At 44.6% G+C, this 27,784-nt stretch overlaps 1 protein-coding gene across 1 annotated transcript; it reads left to right on the forward strand.

Annotated features, from left to right (window-relative positions):
* The first annotated feature begins 754 nt into the window (after positions 1–754).
* ACBD7 (acyl-CoA binding domain containing 7) lies at positions 755–13,710 on the forward strand. The gene is made up of 4 exons (XM_077268252.1): positions 755–880; positions 9,581–9,698; positions 11,469–11,531; positions 13,426–13,710. Exons 1-4 carry the CDS (start codon positions 869–871, stop codon positions 13,497–13,499), a joined length of 267 nt encoding a protein of 88 aa, XP_077124367.1. The 5' UTR covers positions 755–868; the 3' UTR covers positions 13,500–13,710.
* Positions 13,711–27,784: the final 14,074 nt, after the last annotated feature.

The following is a 27,784-nucleotide window of genomic DNA, read 5'->3' on the forward strand; positions in this document are numbered from 1 at the left end:
CGCATGCGCAGCCGGAACTCCGCCCCCTCCTCCCCGCACATCACATTGGGGCAGCGGATGCGTTGAAAAACAGCATCCGCTGCCCCCGTTGTGCGGCGCTTTCACTGCTTGCGTCGGTACGTCGCAACGACGCAATTCGTCGTGCATCGTACGACGCTAGTGTGAAAGTAGCCTAAGGCTGCTGAGTGCCGTCACACGCTCAGTATTTGGTCAGTATTTTACATCAGTATTTGTAAGCCAAAACCAGGAGTGGGTGATAAATGCAGAAGTGGAACACGGAAGAAAGGAAAAGAGGAAAGAGGAAAAGTATAATAGAAACATATGCACCACTTCTGCATTTATCACCCACTCCTGGTATTGGCTTACAAATACTGATGTGTAATACTGACCAAATACTGAGCGTGTGACAGCAGCCCAATAAGACGTGACTTCACACATGGCGGAATCAAAGCAAGTTCAGATCTACATGCTGTGGTGGAAATTAACCTTCCACACAATAAGCCAGGAGATTGCACAAGACTGGAAATCAAACCGAAATGTGCAGCTCTAGAAATTCTCTATCTGCAGCTGGAGTTACAGACAGAGCTGCCGGGAACATGGAAACCTTTTCTATATATATACAGTATATACTGTGTGTGCAATAAGCTGTATATCTGCAGTGCAGAGCTGAAAGCCTTCTCTTGGCAGTGAATGGGTTACACCTGCAGCCTCCCCTCCATGTCAGACACAATGGCTGATGTCATTGCACAAGACATGGGAACCAATCAGGGGGTTGTGGAACCCTGACCCATATATAAGGGAGACAGCTGAGCTGCAGATTATTGCTGCTTGTGCTGGTGCTGCTGCTGTGCTGAGTCCTGCACCCACCATGTCTCCCCAGGTACAGCCCATTGCAGGGGCTCCATTGCTGCAGATGGGGCTGTTATTCTTTATTGGAAAGCTATAACCTGTATGTATTTGTTTCTTCATGTCTGCTCTAGTTGGTGCTGAGGTAGCAGTCACACCTGTGCTTGATGGTCCTCACTGTCTCTGCTATAAGACCCCAGTGCTCTACATGCACATTGTAGGGGAGGGGGCCCTACTACAGACCCAGCATTAGGCCCCCCTGTGCTTCCAGCTGCCCCCCTGCTCCTCCTGCCTCTCTGGTGGGGACTTGTGACTGAAAACTGTTAGAGAAATGGATTTGGTGTGTGGGGTGTCTTTATTTTATTTTTTTGCTCATGTGATGGTAGTATAGACCGCCTGAGGTCAAACTTCCCTTTTGGGTGTGGTATCCGGTGATATGGATGGGATAGATATGAGCGCAGCACTGGGAAGAGCTCAACTGCGTGAAGGAAAAATGGTCTTTGTTGTCCATAGCAACCAATCGGAGCACAGCTTTCATTTTACCAGAGCGGTTTAAAAAAAAAAAGAGCTGAGCAGTGATTGCTAAATGAGGCCTATATGTGTATAATGGTGACTGTCTGTCATGTTTAGTTGGCGCGCACATTTAGGGTAGTTGTCACAATAGGTGAATGCTGTTTGGTTTCCATTTTGTATGGTGACGCTCTCATCTCCATGTGACTCTGGTTACATTTCCATATTTCTACCTGCAAACGATGTCTACTAGATGTGCAGTGTTGGGCTGTGTGCACACTTGTTTGTCACAACCTGAAGTGTTTACTGATGCCAGCAAATGAGTAGAAGTCCCCATGCACACGGTGCTTATCTGACTTGAAAATGTAAATCTGCAGCATGGCAATCCATCCATTCAGTGTTTTTGCTGCATCCTTCACCCATACTGAGTGGGGGATCTGCACAAAAGTTTATTGTGCTTACTTCCTGCCAAGAGAAGCAGAAATGTCTACACTGAATACTTGAAGGGGTTGTGAAGTCCAAATCCATATCTAGTCACTGTGCACTGCTGGTTTCTGAGCCGGGATGGCGGATCTGTAGGAGTCGTACGTATTCCTGGCCAAGCAGTGCCCCGAGTAGTTGTATGGAGTGAGGCTGTGCCCACTAGACGGGCTCTGGCCAGGAGTACATATAACAAATGCATACCCTCCGGTCCTGGCTCAGAAACCGGCGGATTCCCACAGCGCACGCTGACTGCAGACTTATCCATTTGTACTGGACAACCCCCTTTAGGCTATGTGCACACGTTCAGGAATGTCTGCAGAATTTTCCTGAAGAGAACCAGACTTTTTCTGCAGAAAATCCGCGTGTTTTTTTTGCGGATTTTTTATTTTTTTTCTGGAGCATCCCAATGCAATAATATAGTGGCAAAAACGCAAAAAATTCTGAAAAATTAATGAACATGCTGCGTTAGCTCAATGCGTTTTTTTTTTGCGGGGGAAAAAACACAACATGTGCACAAAATTTGCAGAATGCATTAAAAATGATGGGATGCTTAACCCCTTAATCCCATATGACATACTATCCCGTTAAGGTGACCTAGGACTTAATTCTCAGCGACGGGATAGTACGTCATATGCAATCGGGATCGCGGCCGGGTGTCAGCTGACTATCGCAGCTGACATCCGGCACATTAACCCCCGACACATTGCGATCAAACACGATCGTAGTGTTCCGGCGGTATAGGGAAGCATCGCACAGGGAGGGGGCTCCCTGCGTGCTTCCCTGAGACCCCCGGAGCAACGCGATGTGATCGTGTTGCTCCGAGCATCTCTTACCTCTTCCTCCCTGCAGGTCTGGATCCAAAATGGTCACGGGGCTGCATCCGGGTCCTGCAGGGAGGTGGCTTACCAAGCGCCTGCTCAGAGCAAGCACTGGTAAGCCTGCAGCACTGTAAGTCAGATCGCTGACCTGACAGTGCTGTGCAAACTGTCAGATCAGCGATCTGTGATGTTACACCCCCCCCCCCCCCCCCGGGGACAAAGTAAAGAAGTTTATAAAAAAAATTATTTATTCCCATAAATACAATTCTTTATCTAAATAAAAGTACACATTTAGTATCGCCGCGTCCATAATGACACGACCTATAAAACTGTCCCACTAGTTAACCCCTTCAGTGAACACCGTTAAAAAGAGGCAAAAAACACTATCATGCTGCCGAACAAAGTGGAATAACATGCGATCAAAAAGACTGATATAAATAACCATGGTACCGCTGAAAACGTCATCTTGTCCCGCAAAAAACGAGCCACCATACAGCATCAGCGAAAAAATAAAGTTATAGTCCTCAGAATAGCGATGCCAAAATAATTTTTTCTATAAAATAGTTTTTAACATATAAAAGCACCAAAACATAAAGAGATAAATGAGGTATCGCTGTAATCATACTGACCCAAAGAATAAAACTGCTTTATACCGTTCCACGTTTGGTAAAATTGATAAACGCCTCCCCCAAAAGAAATTCATGAATAGCTGGTTTTTGGTCATTCTGCCTCACAAAAATCGGAATAAAAAGCGATCAAAAAATGTCACATGCCCAAAAATGTTACCAATAAAAACGTCAACTCGTCCCGCAAAAAAAAGACCTCACATGACTGTGGACCAAAATATGGAAAAATTATAGGTCTCAAAATGTGGAGACGCAAAAACTTTTTTGCTATAAAAAGCATCTTTTAGTGTGTGACAGATGCCAATCATAAAAATCCGCTATAAAAGTAAATCAAACCCCCCTTCATCACCCCCTTAGTTAGGGGGAAAAATAATAAAATTTAAAAAAAGTATTTATTTCCATTTTCCGGTTAGGGTTGGGGCTAAAGATAGGGTTAGGGTTTGGATTACATTTACAGTTGGGATTAGAGTTAAAGGGTGTGGTTGGGGGCGTGTTTGGATTAGGGTTTCAGGTAGAATTGGGGGGTTTCCACTGTTTAGGCACATCAGGGGCTCTCCAAACGCGACATGGCGTCCGATCTCAATTCCAGCCAATTCTGCGTTGAAAAAGTAAAACAGTGCTCCTTCCATTCTGAACTCTCCCGTGCGCCCAAACAGGAGTTTACCCCATATGTTGGGGTATCAGCATACTCAGGACAAATTGGACAACAACTTTTGTGGTCCCAAGTTCTCTTGTTACCCTTGGGGAAAGTAAAAATTTGGGGGGGGGGGGGCTAAAAATCATTTTTGTGGGAGAAAAAATATATATTTTTTTTTACAGCTCTGCGTTGTAAACTGTAGTGAGATACTTGGGGGTTCAAAGCTCTCAAAACACATCTAGATAAGTTCGTTAGGGGGTCTACTTTCCAAAATGGTGTCACTTGTGGGGGGTTTCAATGTTTAGGCACATCAGTGGCTCTCCAAACGCAACATGGCGTCCCATCTCAATTCCTGTCAATTTTGCATTGAAAAGTCAAATGGCGCTCCTTCCCTTCCGAGCTCTGCCATGTGCCCAAACAGTCATTTACCCCCACATATGGGTTATCAGCGCAGGACAAATTGTACAACAACTTTTGGGGTCCATTTTCTCCTGTTACCCTTGGTAAAATAAAACAAATTGGAGCTGAAGTAAATTTTTTTGTGAAAAAAAGTTAAATGTTCATTTTTATTTAAACATTCCAAAAATTCCTGTGAAACACACCTGAAGGGTTAATAAACTTCTTGAATGTGGTTTTGAGCACCTTGAGGGGTGCAGTTTTTAGAATGGTGTCACACTTGGTTATTTTCTGTCATATAGACCCCTCAAAATGACTTCAAATGAGATGTGGTCCCCCCCCCCCCAAAAAAAAAAAATGGTGTTGTAAAAATGAGAAATCGCTGGTCAACTTTTAACCCTTAACTCCCTAACAAAAAATGTTGGTTCCAAAATTGTGCTGATGTAAAGTAGACATGTGGGAAATGTTACTTAAGTATTTGGTGACATCTCTGGTTTAAGGGCATAAAAAATCAAAGCTGGAAAATCGCGAAATTTTCACCAATTTCCGTTTTTTTTTTTTTCACAAATAAACACAAGTTATATCGAAGAAACTTTACCACTATCATGAAGTACAATATGTGACAAGAAAACAATGTCAGAATCGCCAAGATCCGTTGAAGCGTTCCAGAGTTATAACCTCATAAAGGGACCGTGATCAGAATTGTAAAAATTGGCCTGGTCATTAACGTGCAAACCACCTTCGGGGCTTAAGGGGTTAATGAAAGCCTTTTTTTTTTTTTTTTTTTTTTTTTTAGCGTTTTTCACAGAAAACAGATGTGAAAATGTGAAAAATCCTGAATGTGTGCAGATAAATGTACAAGTTGAAATCTAGGTACTTCTTCCACGGCAGAAGAGAAGCATTGCCAAAAGCTACGTCATAAATGTCTCTTGTGAGACAACCCTCTTCAAGGGTCATGGAAAGGACTTTGTTGGGAAACCCTGGCACCATAATGAGTGTTGCTATGGGACCAGTGTCGGTGGTGGCATGGGAATTTGGACAGGCTGAGGACTGTATTGTCCTTAATAAAAAGGATGGAATGAGGGCACTTCTGTCGGCTCAGCTTCTCCCCAGAAGGAGCCCCATATCTGCACGCACTATAGGAAGTGTTGCTGTCTTTGGTTCCAAGCGTCTAAGTCTTCTAAGTCTTTGGGAAAACTGCTTCTGCCTCACTTTTGCCATCTTGATGGAGTCGGCCTGCATTCTGCTGCACCTGGGAAGTAGCAGTCGGCACTTCCATGTTCTTCCTAGACCCAAATAAGGATCTGCCACACAAAGTACAACCTATGCATGTCAAAGAGAAATGTATTAATCATACATATTCCACTACATTACAGGAAATATTAAGATGTATATGCAACTTGGTGTAATGCCCACAGCACTGCTGCATGTAACAAGCATGCTGCTGCACAAGTCTACAACCTCTCCTGTGCCCAAGACCTGCTTGTGGCTTCTTCCTTTAAAGTTTTGGCTAACTATATAGCTCCTAGTAATGGTCATCTGGCATAACAATGGCAACCAGAAGCTGGAATACGCATTCATAAAATTTACTGGCAACATTTTGAGAAGTTGCACCCACCAAATTCAATCATGGGTGAATGGTTGCACTTGCAGCTCTCCTGCCTGACATATCACTCGTGTGCCAGTGACTTGTCTGTCAGACATGACGCTGGAGCATTAACACTAGAACTACCGATGGAGTCATTTTGACTCCTTGCAATTTTTATTTCTCTTCTGTGACTACATTTTTTCCTACAGCTACTTTCACACTTCCGCCTCTGTCGCAATCCGTCATTTTGGGAGGAAAAAACGGATCCTGCAAAAGTGCTCGCAGGACGTGTTTTTTTTCCTATACACTTGTATTAGCGATGGATTGCCACACGTCGCATCTGTTGCGCGACGGATGTCGTGTTTTGGCGGACCGTCGGCACAAAAAATGTTCCATGTAACTATTTTAGTGCATCGTGTCTGCCACTTTCGACCGCACATGTGCAGTCAAAACTCCGCCCCCTCCTCCCCCGGACATTACAATGGGGCAGCGGATGCGTGGAAAAACTGCATCCGCTGCCCCGTTGTGCATTTATTTCACAACGTACCTCGGGCCGATGCATGGCGATGGCCCCGTACCGACGAAAGTGTGAAAGTAGCCTGATTCTGGCTTGAGACTCGGTGACTTTTACTCATTTAGGATGTAAGAATTTCTTGTAACAATTTTTGAATAGAGAACCTTTTCTCTTCTCTTTTTTTTTTTTTTTTCTTTTTTTTTTACATTTACCTTTAATTACCAAAGGGAGTCATTTTGACTCCCTACTATATCTTGCTAGTCTGTGGCTAAAATTAAGTTTTAATTTTCCTGTATGTTTAGAATAATTAGTATTTTTGCAAATATACTTGACATACACAGGACATCATCAGTGGACTCCATAATTTCTGTAGAATACAGCCTGCAGTTTTGCTAATTTCTAATACGGCTAGAAAAAGTGCGCTAAAGCCTGACTATATATTCTTGCTATCTTGCATTCTATACATTCTATAAATTAAAGTTGCAACAATACCAGGAGCAAGAAACTCTAAAAATAAACAAAAACAAGCCAGGAGTCAAAATGACTCCATTCGGTAGTTCTAGGGGAGTGACAAGTCCGGTAGTCCTAGTGTTAAGTGCAGCGCCCACCCCCTGCACTTGCAACTCATTAACATGCAATTTCAACTATGGATTTCTCTAAAGCGGCAAATCTAACTTTAACAATGAGTAAAATTAAATCTGCATTATGGTGCCTTCTATGTAAATGCTATTACTTTGGGGAATAAAGTCCTGATGACGGGTGCAGGATGCAGGACTACTGGCTGAGGTTAATTCCAGTCTGCGCCACCAGCATGGAGATGAATGGGTTAATTAATGTATTCAGTTTCCACGTTTCCCAGTAACACTGGAACGCATTGTTTGGGCTCTTGGAGATGCCTTCTGCCTGGGTCAGTGCTGATACAGTGACCCATTGTTTCTGATGAGGAACAAGTTTAATTTTGGGAAGAATTTGTAGATAAATTTAGTCCAACAAAGTATGGCCAAGCGCTGCTCCATATGAATGTAATGAGCTCAGTGTTGGACTGGGCAGCCAAGAGCCCACCATTAACGAGCTCCTGGATCCCACTTTTCAGCTACATGCAAATTACTTTATCCTCATTCACAAAATTCTATAGCTGCAGACTTGAAGCTTATAGAAAAATGTGAAACCTGCCTGACTCGTGCATGTAGCCGAATGCTGCGGGGAGAAAATGCACTTTATTCACCACTGAGTCTACAGAGCGGCAGCTATAACTGTGCCCCCAGCCCTGATGGACACTGGCTCTACATTGGGGGTGCAGTCACAGCTGCTCTGGTGACTGAACCTTCAGCACAAAGGCTCAGTGGCTAGCACTGTATGGTGGCTTAGTGGTTAGCATTGCAGCCTTGCAGCACTGGCGTCCTGGGTTCAAATCCCACCATGGACAGCATCTGCAAGGAGTTCACGTTCTCCCCATGTTTGCATTGGTTTCCTCCCACACTCCAAAGACCTACTGATGGGGAATGTAGATGGTGAGCCCCAATGGGGACAGCGATGTCTGTAAAGCGCTGCGGCATTAATGACGCTATATAAGTGAGTTAGAAAATAAAACCTTCGCTGTCCAATGACTACAACCAGAATGCTGCCATGAGCGACTAAAGTTCATTTTCTTGCAGGTGCTGGGCAAATTAATGCTAGTAACTGCACATCTGCAGGTAAAGGTTCTTTAAGTAGTTGCAACTACTCTTGGCAGGAAAACGCTGCTTAAAATCCACCCACCCTTCATTAGAATGGCTGAAAGAATTGACTTGGTGCAGATCTGAAAGTGCAAGAGAAAAATCTCACTTTTTAGTGGGACAAAATTGTGACATATGGAAACACTTCATGGGAAGAGATTTGGGATAAATTGAGCTTTAGCATTTTAACTCCCAATTATTCTGCGCTTGAGTCCAGTAGGTGGTTTTGTGATTGGCAGCCTTCTATGTATGTATGACTGTGTATACAAGTAGTGGTCTATCCTGTGTAAGGCCAATTAAATACCTTAAGGAGTAGTCCCTGCTCTGCGCTACTACATGGAGGTGAGTGGGGCAGGTAACTCGCTAACGATGCCTGCAGATCAGGTCTAATCCTTCTAAGTATGGGTAGCAGTGAACATACTGGTGTTGCATCTTTTAATCATCGGACAGCAGCCTAACAGAAAGCTCCGCTCACAACTGTCATGTTATTTCTCATGGCAACCAGGCTACTTGCTCTATAGATCAGGTAGTGTTCATTGGTGAACGGCAAGGATCCTTGGGCAATTTTTGGGTTAGTAGGGTCTGCTTTGTGCTATATGTGCAATGTATTGCACAATGGCAGCCTTTTCAACTGTGTAACTGGCACCATCCAAGGTGTGCAGAATGGAAATGAGTCCTATATCCTGTAAGTATTCTGGGAATATCATGGCCTGATCGGCACAGATAAAGATGCCATGGGTAAGACAACACTGGCCTGGCTCACTCGGTAATGCTTCAGTGTTTAGAACTAGTATAATCCACTGCATAAAGGCAGTAGTCTGCTCTCATAGCTCATTGGCCCATTGCAGTGTGGAAAATAAATATTATATATAATTTTTTTCAAAAAGTGACATAAGTAGGCACCATATTTAAGACCCATTGTAGTACTTTTGAGGCATAGCTGTTCAAACTATGCATCTATACACAAAGAATAACCAGATTATTGGTCATTGTGACTTGTATCTCGCACTCTTCACCAGTTTTGGCTCAATTTTTCACTTGCCTACAAGCTATTATGTTAAGATTAGATTCTATTTCTCCCAAACATGTTACCCAGACATGAGGGATTCTTTCACCCCATGTCTGTTTTAAAAGCTGAATAGAATAGTTACAGTATATGTAAGTATTCAGCAGTGCAACTGTGAATCCAGCTCTGGGGGTGAGAAGGACACTAGCAAGGCTCTCTGCCTCTTGAATTGTCGATCTTCATAGACTTGAATGGGCATGTATAAACAAATTATCAGTGAATTGGCATTTTGTTCAACCATTTCCCTGATAATCAGTTATCTAAGTTTTTTTTTTTTTTGCTGCTTGTACCCATGGGATAGGGATGCTGTATAATTATTTTTTTTTTTTTTAAATGGCTGTAGAGTAATTACTGTTGCCTCATTCTTGGTTCTTTCTTCAGGCAGATTTTGACAAGGCAGCAGAGGATGTAAAGAACTTGAAAACCAAGCCAACTGATGATGAACTAAAGGAACTCTATGGGCTCTACAAGCAGGCCACCGTGGGAGACATCAATATAGGTAGATCAGGCTATCACTGTATTGTGACATGCTTGTAATTGACTCTACATCATGTCTTACTCCTATTGCATCCACAGCTGTGCAGAGTGGGGCTTGCCATACATCCATGCAATATTCTGGGGTTAGATGGTACCAGACAGATCCATGGGTACAAACTAGGATGTGAAGGCGTCCCCTGCCACCTTAAATGCAGCTTCCTGCTGTCAGATTAAATTAAGAGTCCCTTAAATGCAAATGTTTCTACAAGATTGAAAGTTAATTCCGATCATTGGCATGGGGCGATAATTTATTAATTTATGGTGGGGGTGGTTGCTGAAGCCCCCAGTGAATCTGACAACCAGTCACTGCAGAGCCCCTTCTCAATGGAGTGGAGGTTGTGCTCTCCTTCAGTTTATACGCTATGACCCTGGAAGGCAGGGTGGATCCACATGGGATGTTTTGCACCGCTGACAGATCTGAGGCAATGTTCACAAGTGTGGATTTTTTTTTATTTTTAGTGCACAGTTTAAGTAACATTTTACAGTACCAAGCAAAGGCTGAGACTTCTGAAATCTCATGTGCACTTTTTATTTTTATTTTTTTTTCTTCCCTTGACTGAATTGGAAAGCTGTTGCCTTTTTTTTTTTTTTTTGAAACTTCAGCATGGCACTACTTGCACTAATTTATTTTATTTTTTTTGGGAGAGGCACTAAACTTATCAGTATGCACAAGAGATGACAAACAGGTTTTGCTTTATGCATTACTAGGTGTCCTCTATACCCTTCATTTAGCTGAAAGAATTGACAAGCTGTAGATTTAAAGAAATCCAGAACTCTCATTCACTTTGCTGGTACGATTAACATGAGAACCTACACAACTGGCCCACAGAGCAAAGAGTAGATGATTAATCTTTATTACAGCCATTACACCTTCATGAATCTACTTGGGATCTGTAGCCTTTTTATAGGTTTGACAACATGAAAACCTTTGTGCAGATGCTCGTACAAATACGTAGATTTCTTTGCATTAATCCTATGAATCTATACTTATATATTTTTTTTTTTATTTGAAAATGTAGTTACTGGTGTTGATATGACAGAAAAAAATGAGAAAATAAGACCCCTAGATATATACCGGTGAACTTTCCTAATTTCTACAATGAAGCAAAGCCTTCAATGACAGAGGTAGATTTATAGGGTAAAAGTACTCCATGAATAAATTAATTCATGAATTAAACTATATGCAGACATGCAAGAGGAGTGCTGCATAAATGGTGGTCTTGCCCATAAACGTATCATGGGTGAGCTAGTCCTGATGTGTCAACACGGGAACAAAAGGTATGAAGCCTACACAGTAAGACTGGATGAAATGAGCCTCACATGATGGCTGCTACCACAAAGTGCAGCCGTTTACCCTTGGAAACAGTGTGAACAAGTCCTACCACTTTTTCAGTGGCCTAAAATCACAGCAAGTGACACCAGCCGGAGGGTGGATTCACATGGCCAACACTGATGGTTGGTGAGTGGACTGTATTGAGGCGGAGTGCAGGTCCAAACATCATGGTCCTTGCTTGAACTCTGAAAATCAGATGTGGATCCAGCTTTGTAGACATAGGTGGGCTGCTTTCTGATGACTTGCTGAACAGTAGCTTACCCATCTGGTGGTCTTGTACAGGGGTCCTATATAGATCATTAGTGCAAGTTGCTAGGCATGTAACACTGTATTACACCTTGCAGGGTGATTAGCTCATGGACGCTATCATGAATTGTAAATCTAATCTTGTTTTTGCAGATTGTCCTGGAATGTTGGACCTTAAGGGCAAGGCCAAATGGGAAGCGTGGAACTCAAAGAAGGGTATGGTTCGATTTATAGCTAACCAAATGGTATTAAAGGGAACCTGTCAGCAGGATTGTGCATAGTAACCTACAGTGTCAGGTCGGTGCCGTTGTACTGATTAGTGATACCTGGTGACGAGATCTGTCTTGTGGTTGTTGTCTAATCTTCTATTTTCAGTTTTGAGTTAATGATATGGTCGTGCTCCGGGGTGGCCTGTAGGGTCTTTATGTGGTGCTCGGATTAGGTGTTCACCAGTATGGCTTCTGAAAGGTCAGTGACCTGCCCCCTAGTTTACATAATGAATATTATGTATTGGAAAAAAATCCTCTTCAGGTAGTGCCATCTTGGAGGCAACTTTTTTATATTTTCTCTAGCAAGAAGGTGCCGCAGCATCTAGCAGATTGCCGATGGCTGAAGCGGAGCACCACAAAGACCCCACAGGCCGCCCCTGAGCACAAGCATATCCTTAAGGCTGGTTTCACATTTGCAGTGTCCGCAGCATTTCTGACACATACATCCACATGTCTTGATTTCCTATCTTTAACATTGTAGATGCAGGTGCTTGCGTTTACCTGCATTCGCGTGTTTTTTTTTTTGTTTTGTTTGTTTTTCCATTTTTCACGGTGTGCAGGTGGCAAAATTCTGTCAAATATGCACATGCATATGAGTGCATTAAAAAAAGTATTATTTCTGTCTATGGGAACGCATGCGTACACACCTTTGCGTACTCATGCATTCAATGCGCTTGCGTACTTCAGACTGCGCATGTCCAGGAACTGATTGAGACACGCCCTCCTAGAAACGTCAAGCCCATGCGCATAAACACTAACGCATGCAAACGTTAAATTTTTTTTAACCGTCATCCGTAAGTTGATGCAGACAAAAAAAATGCAGTGTTTGCAATGCGGTTGCAGACGCTGTGGACTCAACCGTAAATGTGTGAGCCTAGCCTAACTGAAAATAAAGATGAAACAACCACAAGATGGATCTCATCACCAGGTATCAGTATAACGGCGCTGACCTGACACTGCCTGTAGGTTACTGAGCACAATCCTGCTGACAGGTTCCCTTGGGGCTCAGACTTGCCTGTGAGAAACTTGGATGAGTCTCTGATGTGAACACCCAGCGCTCAGATCGGAGCATGCGGCCGCATAGGAATACATGCAGTCGCTCGCTCCGCTCCTGAGTGCCGGCAGCAGCGCCGAGTATTAACATGCGAGACTCATTCGAGTTTCTCACAGGTGAGTATGAGCCCTTAAAGTGTAACTCTGCAAACTCTTGTTCAAGAAATTTGTGACTCCTAAAATTGTCTTTGACCCCGCACTCTTCTGAAGTTGTCAGGTTGACCCCATGGTTGGCCTTCATGCCAACACAAACACTACAGACCCCAAGTGTTGGAAATCCTAAAAATCAATTCAAGTGCATGACTGCTGTAGATTGTGCATCCATTGATCGTCACTTAGTGCAATGTACAGGGGTTGAATCTTGTCAGCATAAAAAATGCAGAGAAAATGAGTCAGTTTTCAATGGTTATTGCAGAGTAATAATTTTAAGAATGTTGGTATGTATTTTACACTTGCCATGAGGGTCACCATTGCTACAAATGTCCCCAAACCTCCAGGATAAATTGGAGGCAGGGGTATCTATAACATGCTGATGTAGCATTAATAGTCAGTCTAATGGCATATTTTTTAATAGCCTTACACTGACTTTACACTCGGCAAGAAGAAACACTACCCCTAAGACACAAAATATATAGACATCCTGTTTGCAATGTGTTTAAGCCTTAATAGTGGTGGGGGTCTCGGCACAGCTGTCAGCATGTTGCATCCTTGCAAACCTGCAGGAATTCATGCACAATACTGATATCCACATTTTTAAGCAATAATTATTTTTTTTTCCCTTTTTTCAGGCTTGTCTAAGGAAGATGCAATGAGTGCCTACGTGTCTAAAGCCCATGAGCTGATTGAGAAATACGGCGTGTAAAATTGTGCAGTCACTAATATTCTGGATACAGCAGTGAGAATATAATGTCTTACGGAGGGCACAGCCCCACTAATGCCACTAATTACCTGTGCTAGATTGCTACCAGCTTTCAGGTACTATAACATAGGATTGTTTTGGCTCAGAAGACCCACTTTCTACACTCCTACTGTTTTCTATGCTGTGCTCTTATTAAACAATTTTGACACAAGAACGATGCTGCAGGTTTCATTTTTAACAATCTGATATTTGGGGAATCCTTGCCTGTTCATAAAGGTGTCCATAAACTCGGTAGCTGTTGGATGGACAAAATATTCCTTGCCACCTTCCCCATTCATATGCATGCTCCGTTTGGATGTACATTCAGGTGTTCACAGGTAAGAGCTGAATATGGTGCAGAGAATAAAGGGATTGGGCATTATATAGTCCTATAGTCTCCTGACCATTCTGGAAGAGTCAGCCAGTCCTGCTAGAATCAAGGTTTGTCCAACTGTGCTCAAATATCTATGGTGGCCTCTAGATAAGCAACCACTTCTGATTCTTCACTTAAGTGTTTACACTAGTTTCCTTTTGGCTCTTGATCTGGAGCGCCCCCAGACGCAGGGCCGCGGGGTACTCGGTACCGGGCCTCTCGGTCTTAGGGTTGTCACGGTGGCTAGACCCGGTCCGTGACCCTGCTAAGGGGCATCCAATGAAAGATGAGATGATGGTGTGTGTGGTGTAGGTCGCGATGAATAACGAGGACACAGGGTTGCAGTCTCTTTACCTCTTTACTGAAGGCTTCAGGGTCCGCAATCCAGAGCACTGCTAACAGGGCTGGCTGAGACCGGCCGGTCCGAAGGCACCTCCAGAGTTCCCTTTGCAGGTGGAAATCAGTGCCTACCTTCTAGCGCCTGTGTTGTAGTACCTCCCTGCTGACAGGGGCTGGCTGGCAAATTTTAGCCTGGGGGCAAACCACACAGCAGTGGCCCATGAGTCGCGGCCCATCCTTAAAGGGGTTGTCGGATCTTAAGCTACATGTCTACAGTCACTGTGTGTGAATCCCCATATCGTGCGCACTGTGAGGAATCTCTGGTGCCGGGAACAGGTGGTCTTGTGACTGTAAGCATGCGAATGAATATATATATATATATCACAGTCCTACTGTATACAGTGACAGTCAGACGCACAGCCCCACTGTATGACGACGGGCACAGCCCCACTGTATGACGACGGGCACAGCCCCACAAACCCCACCAGCCTACACACTATAATACTCCCCATCCCGATCAGTGAATTTTGCTATACTTTGTCCTGCCCTTCAACACTCCTCTTAAAGGCGTTATTTGAAGAGCCACATGTGAATGGCGCCGCAGTGCGCATGATCGAACACAGGTCCATTTACATGGTGCTCTTTACACCGCAGGCAGGCATCAGGGACACCCTGGGGATGAGAGCCCAGAGGATGGCAGAGGACTGAGGAGGACAGCGCCCAGTGACCGCTCTGCAGAGGACTCACAGCAGAGGCGCCATCTCCCTCACAAAGGACCAGCGCTCCTCCTGCCGCCCAGCAGTCTCTGCTCTGGAGCCAGGCGCCTCCTCCTCTCCTTCATTAGTGCCCCCGGCGCCTGCGTTGTAAGTTGGAAGGGCAGCGCAAGCCCGAAAAAAACTTACAGCGCAGGCGCTGGGGACGCTAATGAAGAAAGAGGAGGTGGCGCCTGGCACACAGAGTACTGAGGGAGGCGTTTGTGTCAGGGGGGAAAAGACATGCCCCCCTGACAAACTACAGGTATGACAGGCAAATTCTAAACGATTACTTCAGCGTTGGAAGGGACCAGAACTAAAAGCCAGCTTCACAGAATGCATCATTAGAGCTGCACAAGGTGGCTTTTTTAGTTAAAAACGCCAGGGGGGGTGACAGGTTCCCTATAATACAGGTGCTCATTAGGGTGGAATAACACTAGCATATGGCATCAGATGTGATCTGCCAATGATACTTGGCTCTTGCTCTGCTGTGAGTGTGAGCCAAGTATCCGTGCTCCAATGCTCTCGCAGCACAAGTGTGGAGGAGACGGAGAAATTAATTTCTCCATCTTCTCAATGGTCTGACTTGCCGTGTATCAGACTGCAACATCTGCTGAGAAAAAAAACCGACTGCACACAGACAGCAAGTGAGAAGAGAATCGTACCACTTTTGTGGAAGAAAATGGAACTTTTTTTTTATACTATATTAGTCCATGTGGCAACATTTCACTTCCATATCAGAAATGTGCAGTTATGGTTTTGAAACGTTGCCACATGGGCCAATAAAGAGGATGCTACTTTTCTCACAATTAATCGGAGTGATAGACACACAATAAGAATAGATACTGAGAATTACACCATTTATGCAGGACAGTTGAAGTATACACAGCTCCACAATATACTGTATATACTGGAGTATAAGTCGACCCAAGTATATGCCGAGGCACCTAATTTTGCCAGGAAAAAAACTGGGAAAGCTTATTGAGTCGAGTATAAGCCAGGTATGCATTGACCCCACATCCCCGTCCCTGTATGCATGGCTCCCGTCCCTGTATGCATGGCTCCCGTCCCTGTATGCATGGCTCCCGTCCCTGTATGCATGGCTCCCGTCCCTGTATGCATGGCTCCCGTAAAAAAAAAAAAAAAAAAAATCCTACTTACCTTCCCTGCATGCCCTCGCAGCATCTCGTTTTGGTGCCAGCAGCTCCTGTGGCCAGGTGATCACGTGTCCCCCACTCATTAAGGTAATGAATATTTACCCACGCCTATGGGAGTGGAGAGGGGTGAATACTCATTACCTTAAGGAGAGGAAGACACATGATCGCTCGGCCTGAAGAGCTGCTGGCGCCGGAACAAGATGCAGCGAGGGAGTGCAGGGAAGGTAAGTAGGATGTGTGCTGGAACGCTATAAGAGAAATGAATATTCACGGCACTGGAATATTCTGTGACTCGCTGCTCCCCCTTTTCTGGGACAATGACTCGTGTATAAGCCGAGGGGGGGGTGTTTTCAGGACAAAAAAAAATATGCTGAAAAACTCGGCTTATACACGAGTTTATACAGTATACTACAATCTATTATATACAGTGTTAAGGAATATAGAGCGGTGTATATATTATACTAGATGGTGGCCCGATTCTAACGCATCGGGTATTCTAGAATATGCATGGCCACGCAGTATATTGCCCGGCTACGTAGTATATTGCCCAGAGCCACGTAGTAGTATATTGCCCAGCCATGTAGTATATTGCCCAGCCACGTATGTCACAGGTTAAAAAATAAACACTCGCCTTCCGAGGGGTCCCTTGTAGTTCTGTCGCCTGTGTGCCGTGCAGGCGGCAACTTCCGGTCCCAGGGTGTGATGACGTCGCAGTCACTTGACCGTGACGTCATCGCAGGTCCTTCTCACGCAGGACCCGTGATGACATCGTGGTCACATGACCGTGACGTCACGGCAGGTCCTTCTCGCAGACCATCCTTGCCAACGGAACCTGACGCTTGCATGGACCGGTCACCGGAGTGTCGCGAGGAGTGGGAAAGGCGGCGGAAGGTGAGTATATAATGATTTTTTAATTATTTTTAACATTAGATGTTTTTACTATTGACGCTGCATAGGCAGCGTCAATAGTAAGAACTTGGTCACACAGGGTTAATAGCGGCGGTAGCAGAGTGAGTTACTCGTGGCATAACGAGGTCCGTTACCGCTGGCATTAACCCTGTGTGAGCCGTGACTGTGGGGAGTATGGAGCGGGCGCCGGGCACTGACTGCAGGGGAGTAGGGAGGGACTAATCGGACTGTGGCCGTCGCTGATTGGTTGCGGCAGCCATGACAGGTAGCTGGCGAGACCAATCAGCGACTTGGATTCCATGACAGAGGCCGCGACCAATGAATATCCGTGACAGACAGAAGGACAGACAGACGGAAGTGACCCTTAGACAATTATATAGTAGATAGTGTAGAGATGTGGCAGCAGTGTATATATAGTGTGAATTCCACACTATATACATAGCGCCATACTATATAAACATCTCTACACTTATATATATTTATTCAAAAAATACACACACACACACACACACACACACACACACACACACACACACACACACACACACACACACACACACACACCTCTACAAAATACGGTAATTAGGACAGCATTATACTATGTTATGATGTATACATCACGTAGGAGACACCGCGACTGCTGAATATATATCACATTGAAGCTACTGTATATACAATATATAGTTGACACTGCGACTGATCTCTATAGTTGTAGTATCACCTATATATTGCATGTGATACTGTGACTGGTGTACACACATTATATAGATGAAACTGAAAAAATAAAATTATATATATATATTAGACACAGATAGATAGTGCTGCTATACACAGCAGTATCACCTATACAACGTATATGCAGTAGTCTATACATTATACAGGTGATACTGCAAATGTTGGATACACGATATATAGGCGATACTGCTACTGCTGTATATAATGATAGTATCACCTATATATCATGTATACAGCAGTCTGTTTACATTATATAGGCAATACTGCTACTGATGTGTGTATATATGCTATATACAGGTGATACTGTTGTGTGTACAATATATACGTATGTGTGTGTATACACACCAGTATCGCCTATATAACGACATATATACACAGCAGTATCACCTATATACACATCAGTAGCGGTATTGCCTATATAATGTGTATAGACTACTAAATATACATTATATGGGTGATACTGATGTATATAATCACTATACTACCTATATAATGTATGTATAGCAGTCTACATCTTATATAGGTAACACTGCTACTGATGTGTATATACATTATATAGGTGATACTGCTGTGTATACATTTACATATATGTATACATACATGTGTACAGTATACTGTATGTATACACACTGCAGTGTCACCTATATAAGGTATATACGCATCAGTAGCAGTGTCGCCTATATAAGATATAGACTGCTATACATACATTTTAGTGGTATAGTGATTATATACAGCAGTATCACCTATATAACGTTTATATAGCAGTCTATACACAATATATAGGTGCAACTGCTGTAAATACATTAAAAAATCATCTTGGGACTGACCCAGGTCCTGGAGATTGGGGGGGGGGGGGGGGTTGAGGTCGGGAGGATGAAGGGCTGAGGTGGGTCCTCTCCAGCGTCGGCGGTGAAGAGGATCCCAGGCATTGGTGAGCAGTCTTCTCTGACGCTGGTACAGGCCGGCCAGCGTCAGACACAGTCAGGTGGAGGCGTCCTATGCGCGTGCCGGCCTTTTCAAATAACACATGTGCGCGCGTGGTCTCCTGCTTGCCCGCGCTGACACGGGCAGCAGACGAGCACGCGCAGGAACTACGACCGCGGCCGTGCTCGTGCACTAGCGTGGGCCGCCGCGGCACTTATCAGCGCGGGCAACGCGCGCACACAGGACCTGGCTTAGTTTTAAAGGGCCGGCTGGAGGGATGCGGTGCGCTATGTATTAAAATCGCTGCCGGTCCTCCAGCGGCCCTGTGCAGCTGCTCAGGCACCGGCCCGGGGGGCATATGCATTCCGGCCCAGTCTGCCCCTGCCTGCTGAGCACCACGGGATAGTCCTCACAACTGTTGTCTGCTTCTGATGTTCTTTCTCACAACTATCATTTCTGTTCTGATGTTCTTCTCCGTCCCCCAGATGATATGGCTAGGACGCACCCGTATGACGGGTAGGCCTGGAGTTCTTCCGGGACCCTAGTGTCGCCCCTCTCCCACAGTTGCCCCTCTCCCACAGTTGCCCCCTATGTCTGCTTAGGTGATTTAGGTGAGACAGCCAACCTATAATTAACTGTCCTGCCATTGGTTTGAAGTATTGCTTGGAGCCCAATACTTCCTCGGCGTTCCGGCTACGCGCCTCAGTAGGATGTTGCCTCGATCTTACGGCACAAGTCCTACTGGTATTATCTCCTTTTTGCTGTGATCTCACTTCTCCACAATAAACCTCGCTTATTGTCCTTTCTTGAGATACCGCCACAATGTAGTGCAGGCGCGGTTCCTTAACGCTCTGTCTTGTTCGCTAGGCCTCTGTCAGGATCCCACCCCTGACAGGGACCCCCCCCCCCCCTGAATCGTTCCCCCGCAACACCCTCTGCCACAGGATGTTGCCTGGTTCCAACCCAGTCAGCTTCTAACTAACTTCCTATCCAACCCCCAGTTTTACCAGATTGTGAGGAGTGGCCTAATACATAGCGCCCTTTGCTCCCCCTGGAGGCCAGACTGTGAAGTGTATTGGTGTCTGTGATACCTGGTCAGGTGAACTCCTTAAGTGCCATCAGACGTACCATCACTCCCCTTAGTGGCGGAGCAACAGTACTGCAACGACCAGGACTCTGGGGCGATGCAGATCCCTCAAACCCTATGAAGTATTCTTCTGCTTTTACCACAACTTATTCCAAGGGCCCAGAACTTTTTCCTTTACGTGGTTCTTCAGTGCTGGAAAGTATGAGTTTATTGTACAGGTAGTCGGGATAAGCGGCTAGCAGATACTTCTTGTGGTGACACTGAGGGTGGGGGGAGATGGTGTCAGCAGGTGCCCCTATCCACTAGCTGAAACCCCATGTACCAGGGATCGTCCCACCGCACGCCCGCTCAAATTTTACCATGGGTGTAATGCTACTCAAACAATACAATACTTTATTGAACCACAAAACAGGCAGATGACACTTGCACCATCTTGGGTACTGTTCTATTAGTCTCACCCTTCAGCTGACTTGCAGGGATAATAGCAGCTGTTACTTCAGATCCTCCAGGGCTGATTACCCCCACCTGTGAAATTTACACAAAGGAGATAAAGACAAGTATAGGAAGCTGACAATCCATCAAGGTACAAGACCAGTTGACCGGAGGGTCACAACCTGGCTTCTCCAACATCTCCATGGAGACAGGCACCAGGATTAGGACCCACCAGGTTTTCTCCAAACATATTCATGGATTCGCGCTGGTCAAAGGAGCAGATCTGTACTCTTCCAGCTGGAGCCAAGGTCCCCTAAGTTGGCATCCTATAGAAGGACAAATGTGTCCCTCGTGATGGAGCTGTTGTCTCTGGTTCTCTTAAATGTCTGGCTGTCTTGGCTGAATCTCTATGCTTACAGAGGTATATAACTTCTTATAGTTGGCAACTGGCCTTTATCCAGTACTCACAAATAAAAAGAACAGAACAAAGGAATTTTTTTTCTTTTCTTCATTTTAAGTCAAACTATCTGGCCTAGACAAGTGATGTTTGCTGATCTACTAATTACAGTCTGAGGATATGAGTATGTTACATTAAATGTCAATATTATAGGCTTACACAAGCAAGTCTGTTTTCTTGACCAACCAGAAAGAAACACATAAATTCAAAAGTCAACATATAGAGAAGTTTTGTTTTTTTTTTTTTATTCCTGGCTTGCTAAAAATAGATATCTGGTTAATTAAGATACAATGCTGTGTCTTGACACTTCTGGTTCCCCCTCCTCTCAAGTTACATTTTGTATAACTACAACTCTACTCTGCATTGACATTCATTTGGGTGAAGCTAGATTTTTCTTGGTCCTGTGGCCATTGCAATAAAGAGTTATTCAAAGTCCTCCCCATATTTGATGGATGGTAACTTGCTGATCATTTGAACCCCAACTGACCTGAAGACTGTTCCCAAGCAATCTTAAATGGCATGGAAGTGCACATACTAGCTAAATGCCATTCATATTTTATATATAATCTCCTAAAGAAAATGGCACCAAGGAAGTGTGCCTCTAGCTTGGTGCTATAACCCAAATCTCTAGTGCTCCCAGCAACTAGCAAGATATCCTCAACCTTTGTAAAATTATAATATTATTTATTTTATTTTTTTTAAGTCTTCGTCTTAAAGTCCAAACTACATGTTTCAGGATTCTTATCAAGTTGCTATGGTGTGCATGAATTTCGCCGTACAAAGGGCAAATGACTTCTAGGTCAAAAAGCAATTGCACTGCACAACTGTAAACCCAGCGTCGCAACACTAGACTGAACAATTATTATGGAACCAAAGAGGCAGCTCATCACCTGACAAAAGCAAAAACTTTTTTGGTCAAACATGGAGTTTCCCAAAATGGGACCTGTGCTGCCGAGACATCCAGTCGCCTGTTCTGTGGACAATTGAAGTGTAATTCGGCCAATGTATCGTCATCAGGCGTCTTAATACTGCACATACTGTGAATGCACCTTGGCTCAGAGGTTGTCCTATTGCATCTTCTAGGAAACAGTTCCTTGAAAGATGACAAAGCTAAATATTCTCCAGGGACGTAATTTTCCACTTGCATCAGGCTGTCGCTATACTCTAGTTTCCTGAAAGAGGCAGTGTATTTAAGTTCCCCCAAAGGAGTTTGCTGCCAGAGCTCTGTCTCTCCCAAAAGGGCAGCATTGCAAGAAACAAAGCTGTTCTCTATTTTTCATTGTCCTCTGGAAGTTGCTCCTGGGGTCTAACTCTATAACCTTGTCATCTAACCCCATGAAATCACAGCAGTCCTGCTATCAGTCGCTTATACTTCTCTTGGATACTACCTCCATAAAAACTTTTTTTTTTTTTACTATGAGCCGAATCTGTGATCAGACAGGTTTCTGGGTGTCGGATCCACTGACCTGGTAGTGAGTCGATAACTCATAATGGGTGGTTTTAAGACTTAAAATCTAGATGGAGATGTCTGATATTTCTGTTACATGTAACAAAAACCAAACAAACTGACATTTGTGCTGCAGTGGCCTCTCCATTGTAAAGTCCATCCACTTAATATTCTACTTGTTGTCTTCAGCCTTTCCTGGTGCTGCTCCTTACGAAGTGGAAGTCAGAGGTTGGTCACAAGATCTCACAGCAAGTCTAAGGGTACTGTCACACAGTACCATTTTGATCGCTACGACGGCACGATCCGTGACGTCGCAGCGATCGTATGAATATCGCTCCAGCGTCGTAGACTGCGGACACACACGTTGCAATCACGGCGCTGGAGCGATGCCGAAGTCCCCGGTAACCAGGGTAAACATCGGGTAGGGTACCGTCACACAGTGCAATTTTGATCGCTACGACGGCACGATTCGTGACGTTCCAGCGATGCATTTACGATATCGCTGTGTCTGACACGCTACTGCGATCCGGATCCCCGCTGAGAATCGTACGTCGTAGCAGATCGTTTGAAACTTTCTTTCGTCGTCTAGTGTCCCGCTGTGGCGGCATGATTGCATTGTGTGACACAGGTTGTATACGATGTGCGCACAGTAACCAACGGCTTCTACATCGCAAATACGTCATGAAATTATCGCTCCAGCGCCGTGTATTGCAACGTGTGACCGCAGTATACGACGCTGGAGCGATACTTATACGACGCTGCAACGTCACGAATCGTGCCGTCGTAGCGATGAAAATGGCACTGTGTGACGGTACCCTAAGCGCAGGGCCGCGCTTAGTAACCCGATGTTTACAGTGGTTACCAGCGTAAAAGTAATAAAAAAACAAACAGTACATACTTACATTCCGGTGTCTGTCCCCGGCGTTCTGCTTCTCTCCACTGTGTAAGCGCCATAGCCGGCAAGCACAGCGGTGACGTCAGACGTCACCGCTGTGCTCGCTTTCCGGCTGGCAGACGCTCACACAGTGGAGAGAAGCTGAGACGCCGGGGACAGACACCGGAATGTGAGTATGTACTGTTTGTTTTTTTACGTTTACGCTGGTAACCACGGTAAACATCGGGTTACTAAGCGCGGCCCTGCGCTTAGTTACCCGATGTTTACCCTGGTTACAAGCGAACACATCGCTGGATCGCTGTCACACACAACGATCCAGCGATGTCAGCGGGTGATCAAGCGACGAAAGAAAGTTCCACACGATCTGCTACGACGTACGATTCTCAGCAGGATCCCTGATCGCTGCTGCGTGTCAGACACTGCGATATCGTAACGATATCGCTAGAACGTCACGAATCGTACCGTCGTAGCGATCAAAATGGTACTGTGTGACAGTACCCTAAGGCCGTGTTCACACCTTCAGTATTTGTGCCAAATGAAGAGACGAAAAGTATAATAGAAAATGTCACCACTCCTGCATTTCTCGCCCACTTCTGGTTTTGACTTGCAAACACTGACCAAATGCTCCAACGTGGGAATGTGACCTAAAGCTCCTCCTCTGGTGCTATCCGGCAAGTCAAACTGCTGGAGACTGACCGTGGCAGCACCGATAACCGTAATAGGCCGGTGTCACACTTGCGAGTGCAATGCAAGAAACTCGCGCATCAATACCCGGCACTCAAAACAGTGTGCGGCTGCAGAGAAATACATGCAGCTGAACGCTCTGGTCCCAAGTGCCGGCAGCCGTGCCAGGTATGGATGTGACTGACTCGTGAGAGTTTCTCACACTGCACTTACTGCAGGGTCCGTACATTGGTGGCACTGCAAAAAAAAAAATGCCTTTAATTTTCCTGTTCTGTGTGTGAATGAGTCAGTATTTGTATCCTTTAGGCCGGTGTCACACAAAAAAGCCAGTAATTCAATTGTCAGCTTTTGCTAAATCATTACCAAACCCGACAGGATATGAGACTTGGATTACATACAGTAAACCATTGCATATCCGTGTTATTTTTATATATCCCTCACTAATAATGTTAGTTGTGCCCTGTGGCATATGGGGTTAATGTCACCTTGCTATTGTAAGGTGACATTAAGCCTGGTTAATAATGGAGGTGTCAGTAAGACACCTATCCATTAGTAATCATTAATCCACTAGTCTGAAAGGGTTAAATAAACCACACACATTAAAAATATGTTTTAAGGAAAGAGAAAATTTAAAACCCGTGTCTTTCTTTCATTAAAATACTTTATTTATTTATTTTTTTTTATTTTTTTTTTAATCCTTTCATACTAGTGACTTAAAAATGGATAGGTGTCTTATTGACACCTTTCCATTATTAACCAGGCATAATGTCACCTTACAATAGCAAGGTGACATTAACCCCTTATGACCCCAAACGCCAATGCCACAGGGCAGTGGGAAGAGAGAGGTTAAGTGACAGGATAGGCATATCTTACAGACGCGCCTTTTCTGGGGTGGCTGAGGCACATTTTTTTTTGTAGCGGGAGGGGGGGGGTCCTATAACCATGGTTCCTCTCTAGGCTATTCATATCTGCCCTCAGTCACTGGCTTTCCCTCTCTGGTGGAGAAAATTGCGTGGGAGCCCACGCCAGTTTTTTTTCTGTGAATTACCCCTTTAACACCTAGAGCTAAAATTTTACACACACTAACATTAAGGAGGGATATATAAAAAATATAACGGATATGTGATGGTTTACTGTATGTAAACCATGTCTCATATCCTGTCGGGTTCTGTAATGATTTAGCAAAAGCAGACAATTGAATTACCGGCTTTTCTGCTATCTAACTCTCTAATGAAATAGTAATATGTCAATGACATATACTCTGTGTAGACATTTATTTTAGGTATATATCTATTCTAACCTGTCAGTGTGATTTTACTGTACACCGCACTGAATTGCCGACTTTTCTATAGAACACCGCTGCGTATTTATCACAAGTCGCACTGATGGTCCGTGTGGTGTGCGAGTTTTTCTCTCACCCATAGACTTTCATTGGCGATTCTCGGCCTAGATACGCTGACAATCACAGCATGCTGCGATTTCACTCACACTGAATCCGGCTGAGAAAATATCGGATAATGGGAGCTGCCCCATAGATTAACATTGGTCCCAGTGATATGCCATTTTTTTTATCGCATAGCACTCGTCCGTATTACGGTCTAGTGTGACTCCGGCCTTAGCTGGAGATCTTGATGTAGGAAAAGTGGGAATGGTGTGCTTGTGGCTGGGATTATGTGCAGTGTTTAATGACTGCGGCACTTTCACCTGATCTGGTTACTAATAGGATTTTATGATCATTCCTACAAAGCACAGTCCAGGGTGAAAGTCCAGCTGGTTGTCCTGGTCGGCTACAAACTGCAGTGTGTGGTTTGTTTGTTTTCTCTAATCTCTAGCAAGCAATACAATAACTATATGTCCTGCTATTAAATTTGTCTTTAACCTCTTACCTTTTAGTTCTTGGAGCCCTAATGTCAATCTGGTGCTCAACTTCTTGCAACCGTAGACTCCCACAAAGGGAGGGGGAGATAATAAAATTAATGAAGAGCACTGCGCATACTGACATGTTCGCCACACAGGATCAGATACTAGATTGTCCAAATGTGACCTAAGAACCAAGGTAAACACTAAGCCAAACCCGGATTATTATTTTCTTTTGGGGGGGGTCACGTAATTTACAAATCTGGAGTAAAGAGAGCATCTGGAGCGTATGTATAATAAACAGATACTTAGCCAGTGGCCATATGTCCTGCACTGTGTGACTACACGTAGTTCCTCTGTTTACTAGCACACTGACTGACTTCTGCGGTTAAACCATAAAAATAGAACGCTGATTAACATTAAGACCACCAGCTTAATAGCATGTAGATCCTGTGGTACCTGGCCAGAGCCATACAGGCAGATCTCATAAGGGAAATCTGTCAGTAGGATCAACACCCCTAAGCCATCTATATGGACATGCAGGTCATAACGTTGAATAAAATGATACCCTGATACCTGTGGTCTGATGTCTTACTACAGAGAAATCCATGTTTTTCTTGATATGTAAATAAGCTGTTAAGATCTCTGGGCCGGACATAGATCTCCCCAAGAATCTGCCTCCAGAGATTATTGTAAATGAAAGCAGGAGCTACGAGTGTGAAGCTTGTACATCAGACGGTCAGATATAACAGCCCTGATTCATCAAGACTGGTGACTTGATTTGATGAATTGGGGACTGTAATGTCTTACTTAACTTTTTTTTTTTATTGAAAATAAGCTCTGGAGGCAGATTCTCAGGGAGATCTAGGTCCGGTCCATAGATCTTAACAGCGCATTTATCTGGAATAAGACAGCGGATCACAAATATCTAAGTGTCATTTTATTCAACTTTCTATTACTTATATGCCTATATAGATGGTTTAGGAGGAATGATCCTACTAAAAGATTCCCTTTAAATCGCTCAGTACGGCCTTCATAAATCAGACTTGGTTTTCCACTAAATCTCACAAATTATAGATTGGATTAAGAGCAGAAGATTTGGAGAGAAGTCATAACCTTGATCTTTGTCCCAAAAAAGTGAAAAAGGTGGCACTCACCAGATAAAATCCATGCTTTATGAGACAGACTTGTAAAATTACATCTTCAGCTGGAGGGAGGGCAGTGGAGTGTGAGGATGACGGGCCGCTTCGCACTGACCCTTAGAATCGCTGTTCAGCACGAAACGGCCCGTCGTCCTCTGACTCCACTGCCCTCCCTCCAGCTGAAGATGTAATTTTACAAGTTTGTCTAATAAAATCCATGCTTTATCTGGTGAGTGCCACCTTTTTCACTATTTTGGACACTGCATCATTGCTTCTTCTATGGCGAGCACCCGAAGATTTGGGTAATTGAACCTAAGTGGTATAGTTTTCAGCATGGTTTATTTATTTTTGAAAGCCAGCGGCGGTGCTCTGCTTTTTTGAACTTTGTGAGATAACCTTGATCATGTTCCTCAGACCATTCTTGATTCTTGAACTATTTGTGCAGTGCAGCAGGGCCATCACTCTCCAAAAAGAAATATTACCATTAGGGGATGCCATTGCTATGAAGAGAGATGGTATGTGTTTCCTTCCCATGATGCCAGTACCCAAAGTTTTCTAGCAGAACATTGCTTCATCACACTGCCTAAGGCTACGTTCACATTTGCGTTGTGCGCCGCAGCGTCGGCGCCGCAACGCACAACGCAAACAAAAACGCAGCAAAACACATGCACAACGCTGCGTTTTGCGCCGCATGCATCCTTTTTTTCATTGATTTTGGACGCAGCAAAAATGCAACTTGCTGCGTCCTCTGCGCCCGGACGCGGGCGCCGCAGGGACGCATGCGGCGCAAAACGCAAGTGCGACGCATGTCCATGCGCCCCCATGTTAAATATAGGGGCGCATGACGCATGCGGCGACGCTGCGGCGCCCGACGCTGCGGCGCCGACCGCAAATGTGAACGTAGCCTTAGTGACTTGTCTTCTCAAAGTGCATCCTAAGGCCACCCTTTCTCCACGTAAGTGATGAACTGGGCTGTCCACCAAGACTAGTCATCCAGACCAAGCCGCCTTCTTCCATTGCTTTGTAGTCTAATTCTGATACTGGTCCATCTTGCACTCC

Source organism: Ranitomeya variabilis, chromosome 6, assembly GCF_051348905.1.
Source record: "Ranitomeya variabilis isolate aRanVar5 chromosome 6, aRanVar5.hap1, whole genome shotgun sequence".
In the NCBI taxonomy this organism is placed as follows: Eukaryota; Metazoa; Chordata; class Amphibia; order Anura; family Dendrobatidae; genus Ranitomeya; species Ranitomeya variabilis.